The sequence below is a fragment of the Adiantum capillus-veneris genome, chromosome 22 (assembly GCF_014529385.1).
Source record: "Adiantum capillus-veneris isolate H3 chromosome 22, ASM1452938v2, whole genome shotgun sequence".
NCBI lineage: Eukaryota > Viridiplantae > Streptophyta > Polypodiopsida > Polypodiales > Pteridaceae > Adiantum > Adiantum capillus-veneris.
Window position 1 is genome coordinate 125,814,401 of NC_140952.1, and position 25,096 is coordinate 125,839,496.

At 45.4% G+C, this 25,096-nt stretch overlaps 1 protein-coding gene across 1 annotated transcript; it reads left to right on the forward strand.

Annotated features, from left to right (window-relative positions):
• The first annotated feature begins 440 nt into the window (after positions 1 to 440).
• LOC147430170 (uncharacterized) lies at positions 441 to 2,390 on the forward strand. The gene has a single exon (XM_086495505.1). The coding sequence runs from the start codon at positions 538 to 540 to the stop codon at positions 1,471 to 1,473; it is 936 nt and encodes a 311-aa protein (XP_086351631.1). The 5' UTR covers positions 441 to 537; the 3' UTR covers positions 1,474 to 2,390.
• The last annotated feature ends 22,706 nt before the right edge of the window (positions 2,391 to 25,096 follow it).

Here is a 25,096-nt window from a genome sequence, read left to right on the forward strand (position 1 = left end):
ACAACTAGAATTAGCTGTTTAAAGTGATACTAGTTGATTTGAAAAAACCATTGAGATACTGGGGGCAAGTAATAGGATAATACGACTAGAATTAGCTGTTTAAAGTGATACTAGTTGATTTGAAAAAACCATTGAGATACTGGGGGCAAGTAATCACAAAGAGGAATTTTCAACTTTGTTGTTAGACATCTTGCAGACGAAGAAGTTGTTTTCAAGTCTTGCGCACTAGATAGTAAATTTCAGAGTGGAGTAAGGGAGATCTAGCCATTGATGCATGGCTAGAGCTTGAGGTAGTTGATTTAGAAATGGGGAGGGAGAGAGAGAGAGAGAGAGAGAGAGAGAGAGAGAGAGAGAGAGAGAGAGAGCAAATCACGTCAATTTGAGAGAGAGAGAGAGAGAGACAGAGAATTACGTTTGAGATTTCAATTTGATAGAGAGGGGGAGAGAGGGATGTACATTGCTCAAAATTTTCGTTGAGTCCTTAGCCGAGAGAGACGCGTGCGCGCTTCTTCCATGCGCATGTTGTAGCTTGCCGGGATGACGCAAAATCAGACACTTGCTGATGTTATGCTCGAGCCTGTCGAGCCGGAGACCTATTATCCTTTTCAGTTCAGGAAAAGCAGTGGCAAAACCCGACCGATGAGGGGAGGAAGAACACCTTCGGCCGTGGGAAGATGGACCGACTATGAGCAAAGCCTTCATGCCTGGTGGTCTGGAAACAGTGGACAGCAAAGACAGACGAGGCGACAAGCGGCTGCTGCTCAGCCAGGCTCTCCCCAGAGTGTTTTGAGTGGGAAACTCACACCTGAGAGGTTTCCAATACAGGGCATGCGTGGCATCTCTGTATCTAAGGAAGATGAGGTTAGAGCAGCTTTGGCAGTTTCCGTGTTTATACCTGTGAATGAGGCTGCTGGACCCTCAGGGTTGAATATGTGTTTCAAGCTGAATTCCACAGAAAGTATTCAATGTGCTAGATCGAATGTGGATTGGGCGGGTTTCATTGTTAGCGCAAATTTGTCAGTTGACATTTTTCATCATCTTCGCTTGCCAGTAGAAATTAAGCCTCCCTGGCAGTTTCAAATACCTCCTGATGCCCATGTAGTGGATCTTCTGTTGTCTTCAAATGAAGCTGAACGCGACATGGTTAGATTTGTGGTGGCGCAGCTTTACTTGTACATGATTTTGGAAGAGGTTGAGTATGGGGTCTTATCCTCTAAGGAACAATATGTATTCTTCAAGCGGGTTGGAGATCCTGCACACAAGGTTCCTTTGTTTTCAAAAACTTTCATGTGTAGTGATCCAAGTGGCATCCATCGGTGCATCTTGTTCATTTCCCATCTTGCTCAGACTTCATCGATCATTAAGTGTGGCTGCTGTGGACCAGGCAGGGCCAACCTCTTTAATGAGCAAGCTTGTAACTCCAAGAGGCAAGAGAAGGGCATCTACATTGTTGGAGGAAACCTTGCCCTCTAGTATTTTCTATTTGGAAGAGTATGTGCCAGATGTCTATTTTACTCCGAACATGTTGTCAGCTCAAAGTTTCTATCCAGCAAGTTCGTGGATCCTTGATGTAGATATACATGCACATGACTTGGGTCTATGGTTTCGAGGGCTAGCTGAGTTCGATCTTTTTTCCTTGGAGCTTGGAAATGTTCTATCAAGCCATGGAAGAATTATTGTTAGAGAAGCTTACATTTGGGGCAAACCTGCAGTACTAAAAATATAGGAATTGATTGAGGACGCAGAAGAGACACTTGTTGGGTTTTTTCGTGAAATTTCTGCATATATAGAGTTGCAAGATTTGCAAGGCATAGCTGTCCCTAAAGTACTTGTTTACGGGTCAGTATGGGGCAACTATATGGGTTTTTTGGCTTTGTCAAGGGAGGGACATGCTCTATGTTCATATGAAACGTCAGAAAGGCAATCACCAGAGCTTGTGAGGCTGGCAATGAGCTCATTACAGTTGATTCATCTTAAAGCTATTCTTCATGGAGACTTATCGCTAGGCAACATCATCATGTCAGGTCAAAGAGTCATGTTTATCGATTTGAGAGATCCTCCTTGCGAGTGAGGCATGAATATCTGGAATATGAGATGGAAGACTTACAAGCACTTTTTGGTACATGAATATCTGGAATATGAGATGGAAGACTTACAAGCACTTTTTGGTACATGAATATCTGGAATATGAGATGGAAGACTTACAAGCACTTTTTGGTACTTGTGTTGATGTTGATTGATATCTGCAAGAAAGAAGTGCTCTTTAATTTAATTGTATGTCAAGTGCGTACTTCACTTGCGCTACATGGACATGCTTCTGCGACAGTCTAGCATGAGTCTTAGCTTAGGATCTAGTCTGGCACCTTTGTGAGCCTCTAACATGGCGTGCATGTCCAGGCCGGTCATAGTTGCATATCCTCTCTTACACAATATAGCATTTCAGCATATAGGCATTATCGTGAGTGAACTGTCTCTTGTGTGCTCATTTAATTATTGAGTGACCCTTCATATTTCCAATTGTGGGCTGTTTTTGATGCTGCTCAACCCTGCCTTTTGCATCTATACAGGGGCCCTCTGGGTGGTAGGAGAAGCAGAAGAGGCAACAGAAGAAGAAGGGCCTGCAATCTTCAGTGCTCGCAGGGTCATCACCGTTTTCAGCAGAACAGCCAACAATTCAGCCTATGATCGCCATCAGATTTTAGCCCCTAACCTCGTCATGGTTGCAGATCCTAGCCATCGACGTTGCTAGCGTTTTCAGCATTCAACCATAACCTCATCGTTGTCGACACAATACCCCAACATCTAGCACCCCTTGTGTTCAGGCTTGGCTCCTACATAGCTCAGCATAGGGATCCTCAGTATCTGCAGTACCCATCAGTATCCGTAGTGCCCCTTAGTACCCATCAGTACTCGTAGCACCCCAATACCTGTAGTACCCAATATCAGTAGCATCAACATCTCAGCATTTAGTCATTGTATCAACATTGTGTAAGAATAAAGAAAGTACTTGCTCTGGCAACAAAGCAAGGGGACCCTTGAGGGTTTGGGACCCGACATTCGGTGTCCTCTCTTTTCTCTCTCTCCTCGTCGGCTAGATCTTTAAGGTCTCTTGGGATAATTTCCTACGACGTTAAAGATCGACAAAGATCAACATCTCTGTCTTTGACAAAGATCGACATCTCTGTCTCTGTCAAAGATCGATGTCTTTGACAAAGATCGACATCGGATACATGAAAATCCAGATCTTGAGTATCAAAATCTACTTGCCTCTTATGCGGATATGGAAGGAGTTGCTGATAGGAGCTCTAACCCTCTTTTGTACTCACATTTGCATGTAGTGTGCATCCACTTCCATCGACAACCAACCCTTGGAAATACCTTCAAGCCCCTTAAGGACCTTTCAGCCTCACCTGCAATGTTTTCACGAGACAGGACTATTCGAGTGGTAGTACTTGCTCGCAAGGGAGAGTCAACACCAAGGCTGGTATTGTGCGACAGTAATAAGGCTACCTAGCAACTCGTATGGTCGGTGTTTACATCACACCAGACCTATATCCGCAGTATCCATAAGTTTGGAGGAGTTTTTATCTGCTTATGCATCCACAAGCATCAAAAGCATTTAGTATCAGAAGTACAAAAAGAATCCAAAGGTAGAAGTTCGGCAGTTGTGTCTCACCTTTAACAGGGGATGTCATGTGTGCACTTTACTGGCGCTACGTGGACATGCTTTTGCTACAGTCTAGCATGAGTCTTAGCTTAGGACCTAGCTTGGCATTTTGTGAGTCTCTAGCAGGACGTGCATGTTCAGGTCGGTCATAGTTGCATACCCTCTCTTGCACAGTATAGCATTTTAGCCTATAGGCATTTCCGCGTGTGAACCATCTCTTGTGTGCTCATTTAATTCATTAAGTGATGATATGGCTGTTTTTGATGCTGCTCGACCCAGCCTTTTGCACCTATAAAGGTGGCCCTTTGGGTGCTAGGAGAAGCAGAAGAGGCGGCAAAAGAAGAAGGGCCTACAGCCTTCAGTGCTCGTAGAGTCAGTAGTCAGCGTTTCCAGCCTTTTCTTATTAGCTTTTTTAGCCTAAAAAGGCCAACGTTTTTAGCCAGAACAACCTCAACCTATGATCGCCATTAGATTTTAGCCTCTAGCCTCATCATGGTTGCAGATCCTAGCCATCGACGTCGCTAGCGTTTTCAACATTCAACCATAGCCTCGCCCTCAGTACCCATCAATACCCGCAATACCCTTTAGTATCTCAGTAATACCCAATATTAGTAGCATTAGTACCCATTAGCATCAACATCTGAGCATTTAGTCATTGTATCAACATTGTGCAAGAATAAAGAAAGTACTTGCTTTGGCAACAGAGCAAGGGGGCCCTTGAGGGTTTGGGACCCGACAATCGGTGTCGTCTCTCTCTCTCTCTCTCTCTCTCTCATTCAATTCAGTTTAGTTCTCTCAAGTGAAGTAAAGTGTCCCTTGTGTTTTGTGCGGAGTACTAGATCCGAGCTAAATCCTTAAATCCTTCCGTTGCATGTGACATTGTATGTGTAACTAAATGGCTCGACCTAGCTATGGGCTCTAGACGCATCGAAAATGAGGATCTCCTCCCTAACATTTATATAGTTGAGACTGCGGTATTGAGAGCAGTTTGACAGTCCAGAAATGAGACTCTTTCAAAAGAAGTGCGAGAGAAGAAATCAGCATTGCAAGCTCCGTGCGAAAGAGTAGATGGAGAGGTGCAACATCATGTACTTTTGGAGATCCCTGTGCAAAGGATATGCCAGGGCTGTTTGTAACATTTTATGATTAATACAAATCAAGCTCGTCATAGCATTTTTATTTATTTTTTAAACCATAAACTCCATCTACAAAAGCCCTTGACTTCCACAACACCATTGTTGGAAATCTATTAGTGCTTCTTAGCCCTCCCCTATTGAGCATATCCTTTTTTCTTTTGTAAAGTATGAGCATTCCCGCTTGTAAGCTACAAATGCGCCTTCGGGCATCATTCAACCGTCACGGGGGTCGAATGCTTCAACCAATTGAGCTAGCTCCCGGCAGCATTATCTTTTTTTTTTGGCAATACTCACTTGATGCGAGTGATATATTATAGAACAAAAACAATTACAAGAAAAAGCCCCTACACCAGTACATCTACCACCGCAATAAAGACCACACAACCATATATGAGTCCATCTTCAATCTACAAGGACGCCTGAAAACCCACTACAAACAGACAATACCGTGCTAGATCACATTGGGTACCACCACTGCTGATCCTCTCACACCGAGTCAAACATGTCCAATACAATCAGCAGTACAAAATAGACGTAAAAAACCTGAGGTGATCAATAGCCAGGAAGTCGTTGAGCCATTGCCACCCCTCTTGGGCAAATCTACGGCCAAGCACCAGATCAAGCACATCAAGGGAGCCACCAAGTCAGGGGGTCTACCACCCTGCCCCAACTTGCCCACCATTGAGCAGAAGATACGCGCATACATGAACCACATAAGGGCACAAATCAGAACATAGAGAAGAGCTCAAGGAATACACATTGTGGTCACATGCTTCCATCCACCAGATGGAGCAAAACCAGAAAACTCAGATCTTGATAACATTTTATCCTCCATATCGAAGAGGGGGTTGCCGCAACACCCCCGAGGCAACAAAATCTTGTGCAAAGAAGTACCCCAAAAGGAAGGGCAAGTTTCACCAAGAGCCCCCCCACCCTCTTTCCCCAAGGGAAAGCTCTAACCGTCCGCAGTGTAGGTTTGGCCCTCCATAGGAGCCCAGCTGCCATGTCCACCCTGTCCCCAGTGCAAGCGGCACACCCCATCCCCCCTGTAAGGACCACCGCTTGGATCCCCTCCTCGCTCATGTGCATCTGCAAGGGTCAACAGGGAGGTAGACAAGAGCTAGGGTTCCTCACCGACGTGATCTATTGGGCAAATCTTACAGTCAGTGCTCTTTAAGAGAGATAATCCCTAGTATACAGCCCATCAAGCACTTTATGTGATTTTATGAAAGGACCACCTAGCATGCATGTCAAGTGCCTTGAATTGACAATAATTTGGTGATAACCAACAGGCAACAGCAACTCGCACATTTTAAATGCTTTAACAGATGTTTAATAATCATGTGTCCCACACTTGTAAGCACTTAGATGCATATGTGGCCGTTTACACTGGCCATGCAATGTCTGGGTATTTGTGATTTCAAATGAGTGTGCACCCACATGCAGACCGTTCCGATGAAGACTCTAATTACTCGACATCCCCAAAATAGATGTGTGCGGGTCTCATTTGAATATTTGCATCTGACACAGGTGTCTTTGCCTAAGCTTCTCGCTTTTGCCTTATCCCCCGTAGGCACGAATCCAAAAAGTACTTTTTATAGGAAAACTTTATCCCTTTCTTCACACTTGGCCTTCCAACTATTTGGCTCCATTTGCTCGTTGTCCAGTTTTTGGCCCAGATCCTATTGAGGTGGTCAACCCAATCCTTTGTATAGCAAAGCTTCTCGTAAATTGTTTTAGTCTTGGTTCTAGAAAGCCTTTCTCTAGGACATTTCCAAGCTTTTCAATCAATTGGTGTGGAGCAAGGAGGAAGGGTAAGGTTTGAGACTTTGCCCAGTAGTCTTCCTGTCACGTGACACATCCAACCCTATGTGTCCGTGGACAAGCTACAGCACGACAAGGGTTCAGTCAGTCCAATCAGTCTAGCTTAGGAAGTGTTCTGGCACTTTTGTGAGTGTTCGAACTTCGCAGACCGTGCATGCCCAGGCAACCTAGGCTAGCACTATTTGGCAGAAGAGCAAGAACACAGGCCAAGGGCAGCAGGTTCCCCCTCTCTCTCTCCAGCAAGACTTTCCCCCCTTTGGTGGCGTTTTTCTCCAAGCAAGGCTAGCATTCGACCACCATCTCCCTGGCGTTTTTCAGCATTAGCCATCATCGCCATAAGCTCCAGCACTCTAGCGTTTTCAGCCAATAGCCTCATCGCCATAGACCTAGCGTTTTCAGCGTCATAAGCCTCAGCAGATCAGCGATAAAGCCTCAGAAATTCAGCGGTTAAGACCAGCCACACCATCATTTTTGGAAGTCTCAAAAGGCCCGCAAATCAGCGTTTTTAGGGCAACAGAAGGACACTAAATTTCTGCAGTAAACCAGCCTTTTCTATGCTACAGCAATTGCATTTTTGCATCATCAAATTTCAGCCTCATTGGCGTTTTTGGACAGCAGTACGGCCGAGATCGGAACACTCAGTTTTCAGCCATAGACTCGGTCCGTCATCACCACCGTCGACATCGACATAGCAAGCATTGTAGATTCATTGCATTAGCCATTGTTCGAGTTTGTGCAATCAATAGTAGACCACTCTCGCCAACGAGAGTGGGGCCTTCGGAGGAGGGTTTACAAACGTCTCTGGTGTCGTATTCTCTTCTCTCTCTATCTCTCAGTCTCATGTACCTTCACGCATAGTGTCCATTCACTTTTGTTGTGTCCATTGCACTCTCTCATTAAGAATGGAAGGCTCTCCCTTCCATAAGTAAAAAGAACCTTGAGCACAGTTCGGAGCACTCATCTTGAGCAAAGTTTAACATTCACTTCCGCTGCACCTTACATTGGTATCAGAGCCTTGGCAGTGTTCTGTATCACTCAAGGAAAGAACCACAAGAATCACAATAATTTTTTTGCTTGTTGCGGTCGCACGAACCCAAGTTCACTTGGGCGTGTCGATTCCTAATCGTGTTTTTGAAGAGTGACAGGAATCTCAGGAAAGAAGGGCTTGTCCACCCTCCCCTTGTGCCTCTTTTCACTCATTGAGAGCGGACCGTACACTTAGCGGCCGACCAATCGACGTGAGGTGGGAAAAAGCAACCTTGGTGTGAGCGTAAGGCCGCCAAGGGGTGCGCCCGTGGAAAAGAGCAGAACTCAGGTAAAGAGAAGATCCTTCTCTAACACAGATTGCAAGCGAAAAAAGACCCTCAAGAACCCAAGAACCTCAAGACCCTCAAGAACCAAGAACCCAAGACCCACAAGAACCCAAGTTCCTCGTGAACTTAAGAACCAAAGATCATTGTGCATGGTTGTCACCCGAAGCGGAATGGATACTTCGCATTGAGGTGATGGGCATGAAAGTAGTGAAGAAGAATTTCCTCACCATGGAGGTTTTCCTGACCCTCCCCCCTACGCCATTTACGCCCGGGATTGCACCGAATCCTATGGAGGCCTTGGTAAAATCAATGATGGACATGATGGTACGACAAGAAGCGACTTGCATTGCCTTTGAACGCGAGCGCGATGAACAAAAAGAAAGAAAAGCACAAAGAAAGGAGGAAGCCGAAGCAAGACGAGCGGCCTTGGAGGCCGATCGGGAAGTTCAACGGGACCTCCGCATACAAGAATTGGTTCAACAGGTTCTTGCCTCGAAGTCCTAACTAGCCAAAGATGTTGGTAGTTCCTCTAGTGGCGCAAGCCACGATTCGGACTCCAACAACCCAGTCACGGAGAAGTTGACTTTCAGTAAGTATGATGGTAAGATGGATGCTATGGTTATTCATTCTTGGTTGCATCAATTTAATGCTTATTTTGCGACAACTAAGAAGACAAGAAATAGCAAGGTTTTGACGGCAGCTATGTATCTTGCCGGTGATGCTATCACTTGGTACCACGCATGGCAAGAGGCACAGTTAGCCGCGCACCTAGAGGAAGCCGACGAATTCACGCCCCTTTCCCTCAATTGGGCTGATTTCCAAGACAAGCTCAAGGCGCGGTTTATGCCACCTCAGTACCTCGCACGATTGAAGGACGATTGGCGCGCTCTCAAGCAAAATGGTATGCCAGTTATGTCTTTCTCTAATCGTGTTTTGTAGCTCTGCACTCAATTACGCAAATTGGATGCGGAGCGCAAGGAGGCATTCCTTTATGGATTGGACGAGTATATCAAGTTTGATGTCGAGGTGCTTGATCCAATCGATCTCAACAAGGCGGTAGTGATTGCTCTTGCACAAGAGATGAAGCACAACAAAGGAAAGCCTAAGGAGAACAAAACTTCTCAAGGAACCCGTCAGACTTCTCAGAACACGCAGAATGGTAAGAACGGTAAGAATGATAAGAATGGTAACTCTCCTAGCCCATCTTCCTCTAATTCTTCGGAAAATAATTCTTAACAATGAATCTAAGGGTAAAGCTAAAGCACCTGCAAAACCCAAGCTAACCCCGGATGAAAAAGCTACACAAGGAATTATAGGAGGATACATCACGACTGAAGAACACGTGATTTATGCTAAGGAAGGTAGATATTATCAATGTCACGTCAAGGGTCACATTAAAAAGGCTTGTCCTAAGACAGCCCCACCTAAAGAACAAAAGGTACCCACAACAACCACAAGCACTTTAATGAACCAAGTTGAATCTTCTCATTTCTCTGACACACACATTGGTGAGTCTCTCATAAAGTGTTATGGTCATGTAAAAGGTCAACGTTTTATCATATTGTTTGATCCAGGCAGTATGCATGACGTGATTAGTGCCTCTTGTTGAGAGAGCCCGCCTAGAGGTTAGTCAGAAATCTCCTCTCGAGGTTTCTGGCTTCGCTCCTAGTATGGACTCTCTCATCACGAAAGAGTACCTTGATGTGATGTTTACAGTTCAACAAGCTGCTTTCCGTAGGAAATTTCTTGTGTCTCCTCTTTCAGGATGTGATATGCTTTTGGGCATAAGACGGTTTCGTGAGCATAACCCTCTCATTGATTGGGAGGCTAATACTCTCACATCAAATGCCAAAACTGACTTCCCCCTCATCATTCGTGTTGAGGAGGGTTTGCATTCTTTGCCTCTCATTTCTCATGTACAGCTAAAGCGTGAATTACGACGAGGAGCACAAGCGGTATTCAGGCTCCAGCTAAGTATTCAGATTTGTTTACCAAGTTTAAACATCTCTTTTTGCAGGATGATCTTCCATCTCGTCTCCCACCCGAGTGGCCGGAGGACCATCGCATCGAGCTTATGGAGGAGGCACAGCGTGTCAATAAGGCTCCCTATCGTTTGAACAAGACACAGGAGGAAGAGTAGCGACAACTCACGGAGTTGATGGCTAGAGGATTCATATGTCCTAGTGTAAGTCCTTTTGCTGCTCCTATTTTGTTTGTTCGCAAGAAGGATGGTTCATCTCATTTGTGTGTTGATTACAGGCATTGAACAAGATGACCGTCAAGAACAAGTTTCCGATGCCTCGCATTGAGTATGTCCTGGATAGACTCAATGGGGTAAAGGTTTTTAGCAAGGTTGATCTTAAGAGTGGATACCATCAGGTACGGTATTCAAAGGCGACATTGTCAAGACCGCTTTTCGCACCGAGCGAGGGCAATGGGAGTATATTGTTATGCCTTTTGGATTGACAGGTGCCGTGGGTACATTTAATCGTCTCATGGTAGGTCGTTTCAGCGATATGGTGTGTTCATCTTTTTGGATGATATTCTCATTTTTTCTGTATCGTGGGAACAACATGAAAGGGATGTCGAAAGGGTACTAACCCGTTTGGATGAGTGTCAGTTGTACATTGCAGCTAAGAAATTTGAGTTTTTTCTCACTGAAGTTACTTATCTGGGTTATATCATTTCTGCAAAAGGCGTCAAGCTAGATTCCGCGAAGGTGGAACAGGTTCGTAATTAGGATTTGCCTAAAACTGCATATGATGTGCGTTCTTTTCTTGGTTTATGTCAAGCATATAGTTCGCACATAGAGAATTTTGCACGCATTGCTGCTCCTATGACTGATGTTTTGAAAGGGGTCAAGACTCGCCGTCAACGCGTAGACTTGCCCGAAGTAGCCATTGAGGCTTTCGCAGCTCTCAAGGTTGCGGTGTGATAGAAGCACCGTGTCCTATCCTTGCCTCTTGGAATGATCCCTTTGAGGTATGGACGGATTCGAGCAATGTCGCCATAGGCGTTGTGCTTCAGCAGCATGGTCGTCTTGTAGCTTTCCTTAGCTGGAAGCTCAATAGTGCAGAAAAGAATTATTCAGTTTATGGTAAAGAACTTTTGTCTGTCATTCACTCTCTTAAGCATTGGAAGCATTTTCTTTATGGTAGAGAGTTTAACGTTCGCACAGATCATCAAGCCCTCGAGTGGCTCCAGTCTATGCCTAGTGCACATTGGAGTGATCGCCAAGCACGGTGGTCACAAATTTTTGAGCAATTTGGAGGTTTGATTGAGTATGTGCCTGGAAAAGCTAACCCTGTTGCAGATGCGTTGAGTCGCAAAGGATAGATTCGTGATGGTTTGTTGTATTTTCGTCAACTTTTATGTGTGTTGCCCTCTCTCAAGCCAACCATATTGCATGATACACATGATTCTCTCACGGGTAGGCACAGGGGAATGAACACCACTTTGGAAAAAATAGAAATATTCTTTTATTGGCCTAAAATGTGAAAGGATGTGTTTCGTTATGTCACACAGTGCACTATATGTCAAAAGGTAAAAGCTCCTCCGGGTAAGCAGCAAGGCCTCTTGCTTCCGCTACCTATTCCCGATGGACCTTTTTAAGATATTTCCATGGATTTTGTGACTAACCTTCCACCAAGTTTGCATTCAAGGAACACTCAATGTTTGACAATTGTCGATCGTTTCCACAAGTTTTGCATGTTGATTTCTTGTAAAGCCACAGTCATTGCACAAGATGTAGCACGGTTGTTCATTAAGCATTGGTACCTCCTCTATGGTTTGCCAAAATCAATTGTTTCAGATAGGGATGTTAAGTTCACGTTCAATTTTTGGCGCTCTATTTGAAAATTTTGGCACTAAGTTTAATTTTTCATCGGCTTTTCATCCACAGTCAGATGGTCAGACTGAGATTTACAATCAATTGGCTTTTGATGTTTTAAAGTCATATGTGCATGATCAGTAGTCTCAGTGGGAGCTCTATCTCCCATTGGTTCAGGCTGTTTTGAATGACTCTTTTTCTTCTGTCATTGGTCGAACTCCGTATGAGATAGCTTTTGGCCGTCCGTTCCAGTCACTTTTGACTCACTCGGTCAGTCAAATGCCTGATGCCAATGCTGAAAGTCAGTCATTGGATGAGATCTCTGAGAGTGTGAAGCTTCGGCTAAGCAAGGCTCGGGAATCTTATTCACAACAGGCTAATAAGCATCATCAGGATGTTTCGATCAAGGAAGGGTTGGAAAGAAGTGTCCCAAGTTGTCTTTTCGAATGTATGGTCCATTTCCAGTCATTAAAAAGATAAATGAGGTTTCAATGAAATTGTAGTTGCCTAACTCATGGTCAATGCACAACATTTTCTATGTTTCTTGGTTGAAAGTGTTTCAGGGAACACCTCCAAAGGACATTTCGGAAGAAGAAGAACCAGAGATCATCGATGAAGCTGAAGTTATGGAGCCGGAGCAAGTGTTGTTGCATCGGTTTCGGCATGGTTCGAAGAAGCAAGGAAGACAATACTTTTTGAAGTTCAAGGTGTTGGGGTATAGGCGCCTGTGCCTTGCCCGACCGCCCAGAGTCTGGGCGCCCACTGACTTGTATACCTTATACATAGCATAAGTGTATAGGGGGCTGCTCACTCTTTGAGTCTCCCCACCCACATCGTGTGTGTCTCTCCTTCTCTCTCTCTCACTCTCCGTCTGTGGTGCTCCCCGATCCCCTTCAATTGGTATTAGAGCGTAGGTGCGGAGGGAGCGCGTGTGTGCACAGTCACGACGACAGCGGAGAGCCAATTTCATTCCCGAAATCGTGTCCACGCGCGCACTTTCAAGAGTGCAAACAGGGTTTCGACTTCGGCATCGGCAAATTCAGCTTTCCGAGAGCGTTTCCATTAGGTGTCCTGGCGTTTTACCCCCCTTTCGAAGCCATTCGAGCCATCAGAAACCTCATTCGAACTACGGTTGAGGAGCTGCATTTTTCAGCTCTCTTTTGGCAGTTTATGCTGCGTTTTTTGACCGAAACGGAGGTTTTTTGGCATAGCTTTCACACCCGGACTCGGATACATGTGATCCAGGAGTCTACCTTGGGGTTTTGGCACACTCCGGACGCGCTCGTCATATCTGAATTTTAAAATTCTGAACGCTGAATTTTCTGCAGCAACAGCAATTGTTTATTGTGTGTCGAGGATTCCACACATGGTTTGCTCTCAAATGTGAGAGTGATATTTGCTGCAAGTTTCCTCATAGGTGGGAGGATACGATGTATGCCTTATGTGGTTTGATGCTCAGGGAGACTAATGTGATTGCATTTTGAGCTCGGCAATGTATGCCTCGAGCATGTTTTTTGGCAGTCACAGGTAGAGCAGATATTTGTGTACTAGATTTGCAGGTGTTTGCAATGATGTATGCAAAGTGTGGAGATTGGTGCATGCATTTGGAGTGCGGTTTGATGCGCTTTGGTTGCTCATGGTTTTGAGCGTGCAGTCAGTTTGGTTACTGGTTTTGTGGCCGTTTTACTGACGAAACTCGGGCGAAATTTTCCCAGGAGTTTTATGCGTATCATTTATGCGATCTAGGTAGAGATTGCAGGTTGCACTCAGCATTTGCGTGCGGTGTTCTCTGCAGGTGGGAGATTTGTGCGTGTGTATGCATCGATACCGCACATTGTGGGCTTGGTGATTAGCTCACGGGTTTGACAGGCGTACAGTTATCTTGGCACACTCATAGGAGTGAGTATTGTGATGTATGCTTGTGTGGCTACGAGCTAGGTAGCCGGATTCGAGCACTAATGGCTTGAGGTTTTTCAGCAGGTTTCAGCTACAGGTTTACAAGTTTACAGACAGGTTTGAGGGCTTATTTGGGTGTTGAATTTTCAGCCATTGTTTCCTCTTTGCAGGTGTCCATGTATGGCTCAGTTGTAGGCTGATCTGGGACACGTTTGTGACTTGTTTATGCAGTTGTTTAAGAGCTGAATTTTGGGGCTGTTTTGGGGTTGATTTGCAGCCATATCTTACAGCCATATTTGCAGACTTTTGTTGATGCGATTCGAGCCAGTTTAGGGCTGATTTGGTTGACATTTGCTACTCATTGTTGGTTGCTCGTTTGCGAGCATTATGGCTGATTTTTCATTTGACTTCCAACGTTATGGTCTGACACAGTTTGATGGTGTAGATTTTGTTGCTTGGAAGGAACATATGCTTGTTGCACTGGCGGATTTGGTGCAGGATAAACCCTTGCGTGGTTTATCGGCGAAGCCCAAGTCTATGCGTGATGATGATTGGCAGGATCTTGATGAGTTGGCAATGTCTACGATTCGTTTGCATCTGGTTGAGTCTGTTGACTGGCAGGTCTCGAGGGAGACTACAACTCATGCTTTATGGCAGAGTTTACATGCTATGTACGCGACATCCATGTCTACAGGGGAGTCTAGTCCCACTTCTATGTCCATGGGAGAGATTGGTCCCACACGCAAGTCTCGACGGCATAGAGACTTGACATGTTGGCATTGTGGACATAGAGGGCACATTAGGCGTCGATGTTTCAGGCGTTTGAGACAACGGAGGCGACAGATGCGTGATGCAGATTTGGGCACGACAGATGCTAGTGAGATCAGTACGGTGGTTATTGAGTATGCTTGTGACGGCGATGTCACATTTACATCTAGCTTGTCTTCAGACGATCTTATGTCTACGGATTGCATATCGGATTTCACATTGTCTTCACATTGGTTACTAGATTCAGATGCTACTTTCCATGTCACATCCCATCGTGAGTGGTTTAGCACATTTTCTAGTGGGAGACTTGGTTGTGTTCACATGGCTGATGGTGTTGTGTATGACATTGAAGGTGCAGGAGACGTATGTTTGTCCTTGCCCAGTGGTATGAGATTTACCCTGCCTCATGTGCATTATGTGCCAGATCTGAGACGGGATTTGATCTCGATTGGTCAGCTTAGAAATTGTGGATGTCAGATTTCACTACGAGAGCGAGATTTTGTGATGCATTTGGGTTCGCTAGTGATTGCGAGAGGTGCCAGGAGTGGTACAAGTTACCCATTGCATGTGGATCATGCGAGAGACGGTGTTGTCTCTGTGATCATGCAGCTAGGTAGACAGCGAGAGAGCAGGCGAGTCTCTTTTGCTCATGGGTTGCAGGGTGCTTTGCATGGAGTGCAGAGTAGTGAGCTCGTTGTGCACACAGTTGGGGCACGACTTGAGCAGTCACACAGAGAGGGGACAGAGTCAGACATGCATGCTTTGCTAGTGACTGAGCAAAGCAGAGAGTCAGTTGTGCGAGATACTTCTATGCAGGATAGACAGGTAGAGCGGTCTTGCTCTAGTGAGTCACGACAGGAGGACGTTGTGCAAGAGTCTATGCATACGGAGTTAAGAGCATGAGAGCTCTAGTGAGTCACAGCAGATTGAGTGGTCATGTTTGCAGTGGATGATTGCAGAGGAGACTGAGATGTCAGCGATTATGCAGTCATTCCTTTCTATGCTCGACAGTGAGCATGGGGATATAGTTGTGCAGGATATGTCTTCCAACAGACACCTAGAGCAGCTGGTTTGCTCTGATGATTGCAGAGGAGACTGAGATGTCAGCGATTATGTAGTCATTCCTTTCTATGCTCGACAGTGAGCATGGGGATATAGTTGTGCAGGATATGTCTTCCAACAGACACCTAGAGCAGCTGGTTTGCTCTGAGGTTGCACGACAGGTTGATGCGTCTTTTGCGGACAGTCAGGAGATGCATGTGGCTGACACGCCTTGTCAGTCAGAGATGCCTATTGCCAGGGATATATATGTTGATGCATGCTCCGTAGAGCTAGCAGGGCCCGCTAGCATTGCATCGGCATTCGGTGGTCTCATGTATGAGATGCTGATCTTGAGACCGGATATCGCAGCTGCAGTGGGAGCATTTGCAGTTGGGGTTGTCAGTCGTTTGTTGACTGATGATGACATAGTGCACGAGGAAGATATGCAGGTATTGCGTACATACTTACAGTATGTGTGCAGTACGTCTGGTGGTGTATGGACTTACACGGGAGCAGGACAGCCGGATGCACACGATCACAGCCAGCCAGTGAGCATCGGTTGAGAGCAGTTTTCTCTCACCTTTTGTAGTCTTTAGACTCGGTTCCCTTGCTTAAAAAGACAATCGCCTGTAAGTGGGAGGTTGTTGGGGTATAGGCGCCTGTGCCTTGCCCGGCCGCCCAGAGTCTGGGCGCCCACTGATTTGTATACCTTATACATAGCATAAGTGTATAGGGGGCTGCTCACTCTTTGAGTCTCCCCACCCACATCGTGTGTGTCTCTCCTTCTCTCTCTCTCACTCTCCGTCTGTGGTGCTCCCCGATCCCCTTCACAAGGATCAAGGGACCCACGAAGCGGTGTGGGTTAACGAAGAGTTTTTCAAGGATTATCCAGAGTTGTTGGCAGACTACAAGGAAGCCATGCAGCTCGGTACCAGGACCTCACTTTAAAAAGGAGGGGATGTCACGTGACACATCCAACCCTATGTGTCTATGGACAAGCTACAACACGACAAGGGTTCAGTCAGTCCAGTCAATCTAGCTTAGAAAGTGTTCTGGCACTTTTGTGAGTCTATTCGCAGACCGTGCATGCCCAGGCACTTAGAGTAGATGCATATCCTCTGGTTGCACACCGCATGATCATCAGCATTACCATCAGAATCCAATAGAATCCATCAGGAGCATTTTCCAGTGCATTAAACCTATTTTCCCTATTTTTGACATTTTTTACTTATTATTTTAAGTGACTTTTGTTGGGAACTGAGTAGGGCAATTTGGGTAAGATAATATATAAGCAAACCTACGCTAGCACTATTTAGAAGAAGAGCAAGGAGAACACAGGCAAAGGGTAGCAAGTTCCCCCTCTCTCTCTCAAGCAAGACTTTCCCCCCTTTGGTGGCATTTTCCTCCAAGCAAGGCCAACATTCGACCACCATCTCCCTGGCGTTTTTCAGCATTAGCCATCATCGTCATAAGCTCCAGCACTCTAGCGTTTTCAGCCAATAGCCTCATCGCCATAGCCCTAGCGTTTTCAGCGTCATAAGCCTCAGCAGATCAGTGATAAAGCCTCAGAAATTCAACGGTTAAGACCAGCCACACCATCATTTTTGGAAGTCTCAAAAGGCCCGCAAATCAGCGTTTGTAGGGCAGCAAAAGGACACTAAATTCTGTAGTAAACCAACGTTTCCTATGCTACAACAATTGCGTTTTTGCATCAGCGAATTTCAGCCTCATTGGCGTTTTTGGACAGCAGTACCGTCGAGATCGGAACACTCCGTTTTCAGCCATAGACTCGGTCCGTCGTCACCACCGTCGACATCGACATAGCAAGCATTGTAGATTCATTGCATCAGCCATTGTACGAGTTTGTGCAATCAATAGACACCACTCTCGCCAACGAGAGTGGCGCCTTCGGAGGAGGGTTTACAAATGTCTCTGGTGTCGTATTCTCTTCTCTCTCTATCTCTCAGTCTCATGCACCTTCACGCATAGTGTCCATTCACTTTTGTTGTGTCCATTGCACTCTCTCATTAAGAATGGAAGGCTCTCCCTTCCATAAGTAAAAAGAACCTTGAGCACAGTTCGGAGCACTCATCTTGAGCAAAGTTCAACATTCACTTCCGCTGCACCTTACACTTCCGATGAGGATCTCCTCTTGGAGGGGGAAAATGCAACATAGCTTTAGATGCTCCAAGGATTGCCAAACCCTTTTCTAATAGTCCCCAAAAGACACCAAGGTGCCAAAGCCCTTGTTGTTGAGAATCTTGGCTATTTCAATCCAATGATTATTTTGAGCCAAGTCCTCCACAATGGACCCCTAAGGGCAAGGAGACCAATGTCTAGCCATTCCTTTTTGGTACGTGGTCTCTTCATTCCATATGAGTATTACCATGGCTTTACAACATTTTTCAATAAACATCCTAGTAAATCCACTTAATTGAGCCCTTACACCAATGGGCAATAGAAGCCTATTTTGTATGCTGATGCTGAGCCATGACCCACCTCTAGAATTCATGTGGGGTTCCATAACCATTTCCCTTGCCATACAAGCCTAGCTCTTATCCGAATTAACAAAAGTACATAACAATTTTGCACAAAGAGTGAGACCATGAGTGACAAGGTCTAGAATGCCTAGACCGCTCTCAACTTTAGGTTTAGCTACCGTTGTCCATTTACCCCATTGCCACGGTCTCCCTGTTGTCAGTTTGTTCTTTCACAAGAATTCCTTGATTGGCTTCATGAGGAATTTCAGTTTTTTTGGGATAGTTAAAGGAATGGTGATGTGAAGGTAATGTAAGGGATGAAGAAGGTATTAATTACCATAGCCTTGTTGTGGAAAGTAGTTAGGATGAACTCCCAGCGCTTCATTTTCTTTTTAATTCTTTCTTAAACCCAATCAAAGGCTTGCGTGTGAGTTGTTCCTTCCCCGACAGGTACCTTCAAGTGTCGGATGATCTCTTTTCACAATCTCTCCATTCCATCTTGAAGAATCAAAAGTGTCTTCTTCTGTCAAAGAGATTCTTCACTTATCAATGTTACACTGTGAACCCGATGCCATGGAAAACACCTGTTGTATCTTCAAGGCCTTCCTAATGTTATTCTCTTTCGCTTGGAGGAAAAGTAGAGACTCATCAACCAACATCTTAATAATGAGTTTATCATTCTGGATTTGCATCCCTTTAATCTCTCCTCTTGCCGCCGCTTGCTCCAACAAACCAATAAGAGGGTGGTTGTAGGTTGCGAACCAAAGTGGCACCCTTGACAGATGGATCTCTTGACATCAAAGCAGCCTACTATTCTTGAATTGAAGAGCAGTTCATGTGAGCTTCCTTCCCCAAGCGTACTTACCGCTCGACAGATTCATGGACCGAACCCCAAGGTCTACGATGTTTTCTACACAAATGACCAGGTTATTCTATCATATGCCTTATCAAGGTCCATTCGCAATAAGATACATTCTTGTTGAAAAAGAGACGAGCGGCTCGTTGCTGCCTGCGCTCCCTCCGCCATCGCTATCCTCCCCCCTCCCTTCAGCCCATGTCACAAATTGGTGACGTGGCATGCCCGGACACATTCACAACAGTGTACAAGCCAGTAGAACGCGGAGACCGTGCTGACGAGGCAGTCTCGAATTTTTCGCCGGATTTCACGCTGACAGTGCTAACGTGGCCTGCCGTACGGATTTCCGCTTTTTACGCTGACAATGTACGGAATTCGTGCTTTAGCCCTGGCTGAAAACTACGATGGCTGATTTGACAACTTTTGGAAATAAGTTGCTTTATTTTTGAAGGCTTTTCACTTACTGCTTTTGGGGCTCTGTTTTTGGGCATCCCTTGTAACCTATAAATAAGTGGGCACGGCCCTCACTTCTGAGAGCATTTGGACGCAGAGTCTGAGAGTGAGCACCCTCCCACTCTCTTGTACTTTAAACACAGATTAGTACAAAAAGAAATACCGAAAGGGGCGCCAATCTTTGGGGCCAATATCTCTAGGCACGGAATTACGTCGGGCCGTGTCGAATCACGTGTAAATTGTGAACTGTTTTGAAGTGAATCTATGTTGTGTCGCGGTAGAATCTTGACTTGGAGTGTCCAAGTTTGTTATAGTGGTATCAGAGTGCAATCGATTTCTCTTATACCGGGAATCCGATCCTTTTCTCGTGACACTTATGGATTCCAACAAAGAACAAGCGAATTCTTTTGCATATGGGGATGCGGGAAGAGATCACGAAGAAGATTTGCATGAAGAGTACGGCCCACCTTGGCCTACTCAGGCAGAGATTGAAGAGATGGAACGTCGACAATTGGTTGACGACGCGACAAAGATGATGATCAACATTGCGAAGGATCCGAAATTTGCAAAAATTTTGACTCAGACATCCTTCGAAGAAGTGCACGCCCAGTGGCAGAAGGCCACAGAGCCACCTATCAAACCGGCACTCAAGAAACCTCCTGCTCCGAGGATGTTTACAGAACAAGAATTGGAAGAGGTAGTTGATACACGGATCAGTCAGCTTTTTGACGCGAACACCAAAGCCAAAAAGCACAACAAAAAGCAGAAGAAAGGAATCGACTTCCCAGGCTATTTGGGTCGTCCATCTACGTTTGCCTCGGCAAGAAAACAGAAGAAGCATGTGCGATTTGAAGAACTACCCACTTCTTCTTCTTCTTCTTCTTCTTCTGACTCGAGCGAAGAAGACAGGAAAGGGAAAAAGCGAAGCAAAAAGCAAAGCTTCGGAAAGCACAAGAAAAAGGCAAAGAAGCCTAAGTTTCGCCCAGTTTCTGACAGTTCTGCAGAGGACTCATCCTCAAATAGTTCGGACTACGACGATCATAAATTTTACGCAAAGAAGAAGCATTTCTATAAAGCCAACCAGTATGACTTCCTCGAAGATAAAAGCAAGAAAGTTAGAGAATTTATAGAAGGTGGACAATCAATTAAGTTTTGACACTTCTTCTGGATTCTGAGATGCTTCGAGGGCTTTGGCCTTCATACAGCAGTTTGACATAGCTTTCTCTGGAGGGCATTACTCAGAGCACTCCAAGATTCGGAGGGCTACCTCTTTCTTCAAGGGAAATGCTCGAACATGGTGGTCCACTCTTCTATTGAACAAGGAAGCGCCAGTTAAATGGCTGAAATTCAAAAGGCTTTTTATTTCTTCTTGGCTGACTCGGGAGTATGAACAAGATGTACGAACCGCTTGGAATCATCTTCGGATGACCAAGAGAGATTCTCTGGACGCGTATTGCGAGAGATTTTGGAGCTCTTTTCTACCAACTTCTTCATTTAAGAAGATCTCATTTAAAGAAAAGATTGAGCGGTTTTGTTGCGAACTTCCTCCAGAGATCCGAGATCACTGCTTAGAACAAAAGTCAAGTTCTATTTAAGAATTGATGGTCATGCGAAACGGGGTTTTGCCATACATTCAGGCAATCTGACTTACCCCACAGATGAGATCATGACTCAGAGAACCGAACAGACTTCTACTAATGAAAGTAGAAAGAAGAAGAGCCCCAAGAAAAGAAAGATAAGGATTCACGACCCCGGCTCACTCTTCGAGAGAGGGCAAACTACATCAAAGAGGGGAAGTGTTTCGAATGCGGGGAACATGGGCACATCTCCGCAAAGTGCCCTAAAAAGGCACAGCAAGAAACAGAATGAAGATAGACCAAAGAGTTCGAAAACAGCTGAGGAACGTGGACCAAAAGGCAAGATGAAAGCATGACCGGTTCCAGATTGCATGTACTGACCCAAGCACGATTGATGAAAGTACAGAACTTTGCCGAGCTTGGGGCAAAGTGAAAGATCAAGAGGCCCTGATTTTCTTTGATGGAGGAGCCAAGGTCAACTTCATTTCACCTGAATTGGCGGCGTGGCTCGAGATTACACCTGATCGGATAGGACCACAAGCAGAGGCGGTTCTAGCGGCACCCGGCAGGGACGTGGCCATTACACCTATCATTGGCAAACTTTGGTTGCATTGTCAAGGGTATTTGGGACACGAGGACTTCTACATAATGCCCTTGGAAGGTTGTGATGTCCTCCTGGGAGTCCCTTGGTACCATAAGAACAACGCCGTGGTCGATTATCGGGCGAAGAAAGGAACATTGACTTCTGAAAAGGGCCAAAACATTGTACTTGATGTGAAACTGAAGGGCGAGTCTGTCCCTATTGTATCGGCTTCGATCGTTTCGAAATTAATGAAATCCAGTCTCTTTGTTTACTCGATCTTTTTGAAAGAGTTGAATGATGAACATAGGACAAATATGTCTGAACTTGATAAAAAACGCCAAGATTTTCTCTACACTCATGCCGATTGCTTTTCGAAGGGCCTACCAGGCGAGTTGCCACCAGCTCGTCCTGAGGATCATACTATTGATGTGATGCCTGGAAGCACACCACCGAATCGGCCACCTTACCGTGTGAGCCAGCGCCCAGAATGAAGAGATTATAAACCAAGTGAAAGACCTCTTGGAAAAGGGTCTTATCCAACCCAGTACTTCACCTTACTGCTCTCCGGTGTTGTTGGTTGTGAAGAAAGACGGATCTTGGAGAATGTGCATTGATTATAGAGCTCTCAATAAAATCACCATCGAGAACAGATGTCCGATTCCGAGGATCGATGATATTCTTGACTGACTACAGTGATCCTCTTGTTTCAACAGGATCGATTTGAAGAGCGGATATCATCAGATCCGAATCACGTCGGGAGATGTCTACAAGACAGCTTTTCGGACGACCTTCGGTTTATTTGAATATTTGGTGATGCCTTTTGGCCTCACCAATGCTCCAGCGACCTTTAACCGAATGATGGACAGGATTTTCAGAGAGTACAGATCTTTTGTTGGCACTTTCTTTGATGAAATTATTGTCTTCTCCAAGGATGAGGCAGAACATAGAGAACATCTGCTACAGGTTTTTCAGGCATTGCGGGATCACAAGTTGGTGATCAATGCAAAGAAGAGTGAATTTTTCTTATCAGAGATACACTTTTTGGGACACATCGTCTCAGCAGAAGCAGGAGTGCAGATGGACCCGGCCAAGATTGAGACTATACGTGATTGGCCCGATTTGAAGAATGTCCATGAAGTTAGAAGCTTCTTAGGCTTATGTTCTTACTATTGGCGGTTCATTAGAAAGTTTGCAGAGGTTGCTTCCCCTTTGCATATCTTGACACAGAAAGGAGTCCCTTTCTTGTCGAGACCCACAGAGGTGACTGCCTTTCAGACATTGAAAGAGAAATTGACTACGAACCAGTTTTGACTTTGCCGGATTTGCAGAAGTTATTCGAAGTTTATTGTGATGCTTGTGGTCATAGTCTGGGTGCGGTCTTAATGCAAGAAGGCAATGTCATTGCCTATGAGAGTCGATTGTTTTCAAGGCCGGAATTTACAGCACAAATATATGAGAAAGAGCTTTTGGAGGTTATCCATGCTCTTACTCAGTGGCAGCATTACCTACTTGCAGCCGATTTTATAGTCTTCACAGATCACTAGAGTTTACGCTACTTCTTGTCATAGAAGCAGCTATCGGAAAAGCAGATGCGGTGGGCGAACATCTTGTCACAGTTTCACTTCCAGATTGTCCATGTGCAGGGACAGAAGAACTTGGTGGCAGATACTTTGTCCCAGAAGCCGTTGGTCTTGGCTATTTCTGCGATACATCATAGAAGCTTCGAGGATATGGTCGAGTAGTGCGCCACAGATCCAGATTTTGCAAATGTATTCGGTCAAATACAGAATCGGGAGCTAGTAGCGGGATAATCCATTCGGGATGGCTACTTGATGAAGAAAACGATGTTGTGTTACACATCCGTCGAGGGAAAAGTTTCTAACCGAATGCCACTGTCCACCATTTATGGGTCACCGCTGCATTGATACCACCTTGAAAGGTGTGGAGAGAGACTTCTTTTGGCCGAGACTCAAGAAGGACGTGGACGATTTTGTACGTAGTTGCTTGGTATGCTAGAATGTCAAGTTTGACAGGCATAAAGCACAGGGATTGTTGCAACCTTTACCCATTCCCACCCGCTCCAGGGAAAGTATTTCTATGGATTTCATTTTTGATATCCCGAAGACACAGAGTGGGCACGATGGTATCTGGACTGCTATTGAAGATTTAGCAAGCAAGCAAGCTCATTTCATTCCAGTGAAGAAAACAGCCAAGCCGGATCACGTAGCGAGACTGTTCATTGCCCGGATATTTAGATTACATGGCATGCCTGAGACAACTGTCTTTGACAGAGATCCCCAATTCACGAGTTTGTTTTGGAAGGCTATTTGGGAGAACATTGGTACACGGTTGCAATTCTCGTCATCTTTCCACCCCAGACAAATGGGCAATCTGAATTGCAAATTCAGTCGTATTGGATTTATTGAAGTCTAACATCTCAGAATTAGAAGACTCAATGGAAAAGGTTTTTACCTTTGGTGGAATTTGCCTACAATAACACGATTCACTCTTCAATGGGGAAGGCGCCATTTGAGATTATTGAAGGTGCTCCGAAGGTTCCACCCTTCTTAAGCACGACAGGTAAGATTTTTTAAGCCGACCAGTACGCGAGGGACTTGGACACTGCTTTTGCCAAGGTCCGGGAGGCTTTAGAGAAATCTCAGGGAAGACACAAAAAGACAGCAGATCGACACCGTCGCGATTTGAAATTAAAGGAGAACGATTGGGTGCTCTTACGTTTTGAGAAGGCACGCCTGAGTAAGAAAAAGGGAAAGGAGCGGCTTTTTCTGCTAAGACACTTTATGGCCTCTGTTTGTTTCGCAGACGTAATCAAGGGCGATTACAATGCTTTCAAGAGGGGGGTATGTCACAAACTGGTGACATGGCATGTCCGGACACATTCACAGCAGTTTACAAGCCAGCAGAACGCGGAGACAGTGTTGACGTGGTAGTCTTGGATTTTCCGCCAGATATCACACTGACAGTGCTGACGTGGCCTACCGTATGGATTTCCGCTTTTTACGCTGACAATGTACGGAATTCCTGCTTTAGCGCTGGCTGAAAACTACGATGGCTGATTTGGCAGCTTTTGGAAATACGTTGCTTTATTTTTGAAGGCTTTTCACTTACTGCTTTTGGGGCTCTGTTTTTGGGCATCCCTTGTAACTTATAAATAAGTGGGCAGGGCCCTCACTTCTCAGAGCATATGGACGTAGAGTCTGAGAGTGAGCACCCTCCCACTCTCTTGTACTTTGAACACAGATTAATACAAAAAGAAATTTAGAAAGAGGCGCTAGTCTTTGGGGCCAATATCTCTAGGCACGGAACTACGCCGGGCCGTGTCGAATCAAGTGTGAATTGTGAACTGTTTTGAAGCGAATCTCTGCTGTGTCGCGGTAGAATCTTGACTTGGAGTGTCCAAGTTTGTTACAACCCACCTTGCCCTTGCCCTCTCGCCCGCGGTGTCCAGCCCTCCTGCACTGCCCCTTGCCTTCATGCTCGTGCTCCCTCGCTGCCCCAACCTGCTAGCATGCCCCCCCTCCAAATTCCCTTGCTCACGTTTACCCCCTCCCCGTCCCCTCATTACCAGGCTCTTGGCTCTTGCTCTTTGTGGGCACAATCTTTGTTTTCTGACTTCGTTTTCTCGTCTTTGTCTCACCTACTCTCCATATTT

Bases quoted from the DNA above. Each gene is read 5' to 3' on its own strand.
- LOC147430170 (XM_086495505.1), top strand. From the start codon at position 538: ATGACGCAAAATCAGACACTTGCTGATGTTATGCTCGAGCCTGTCGAG.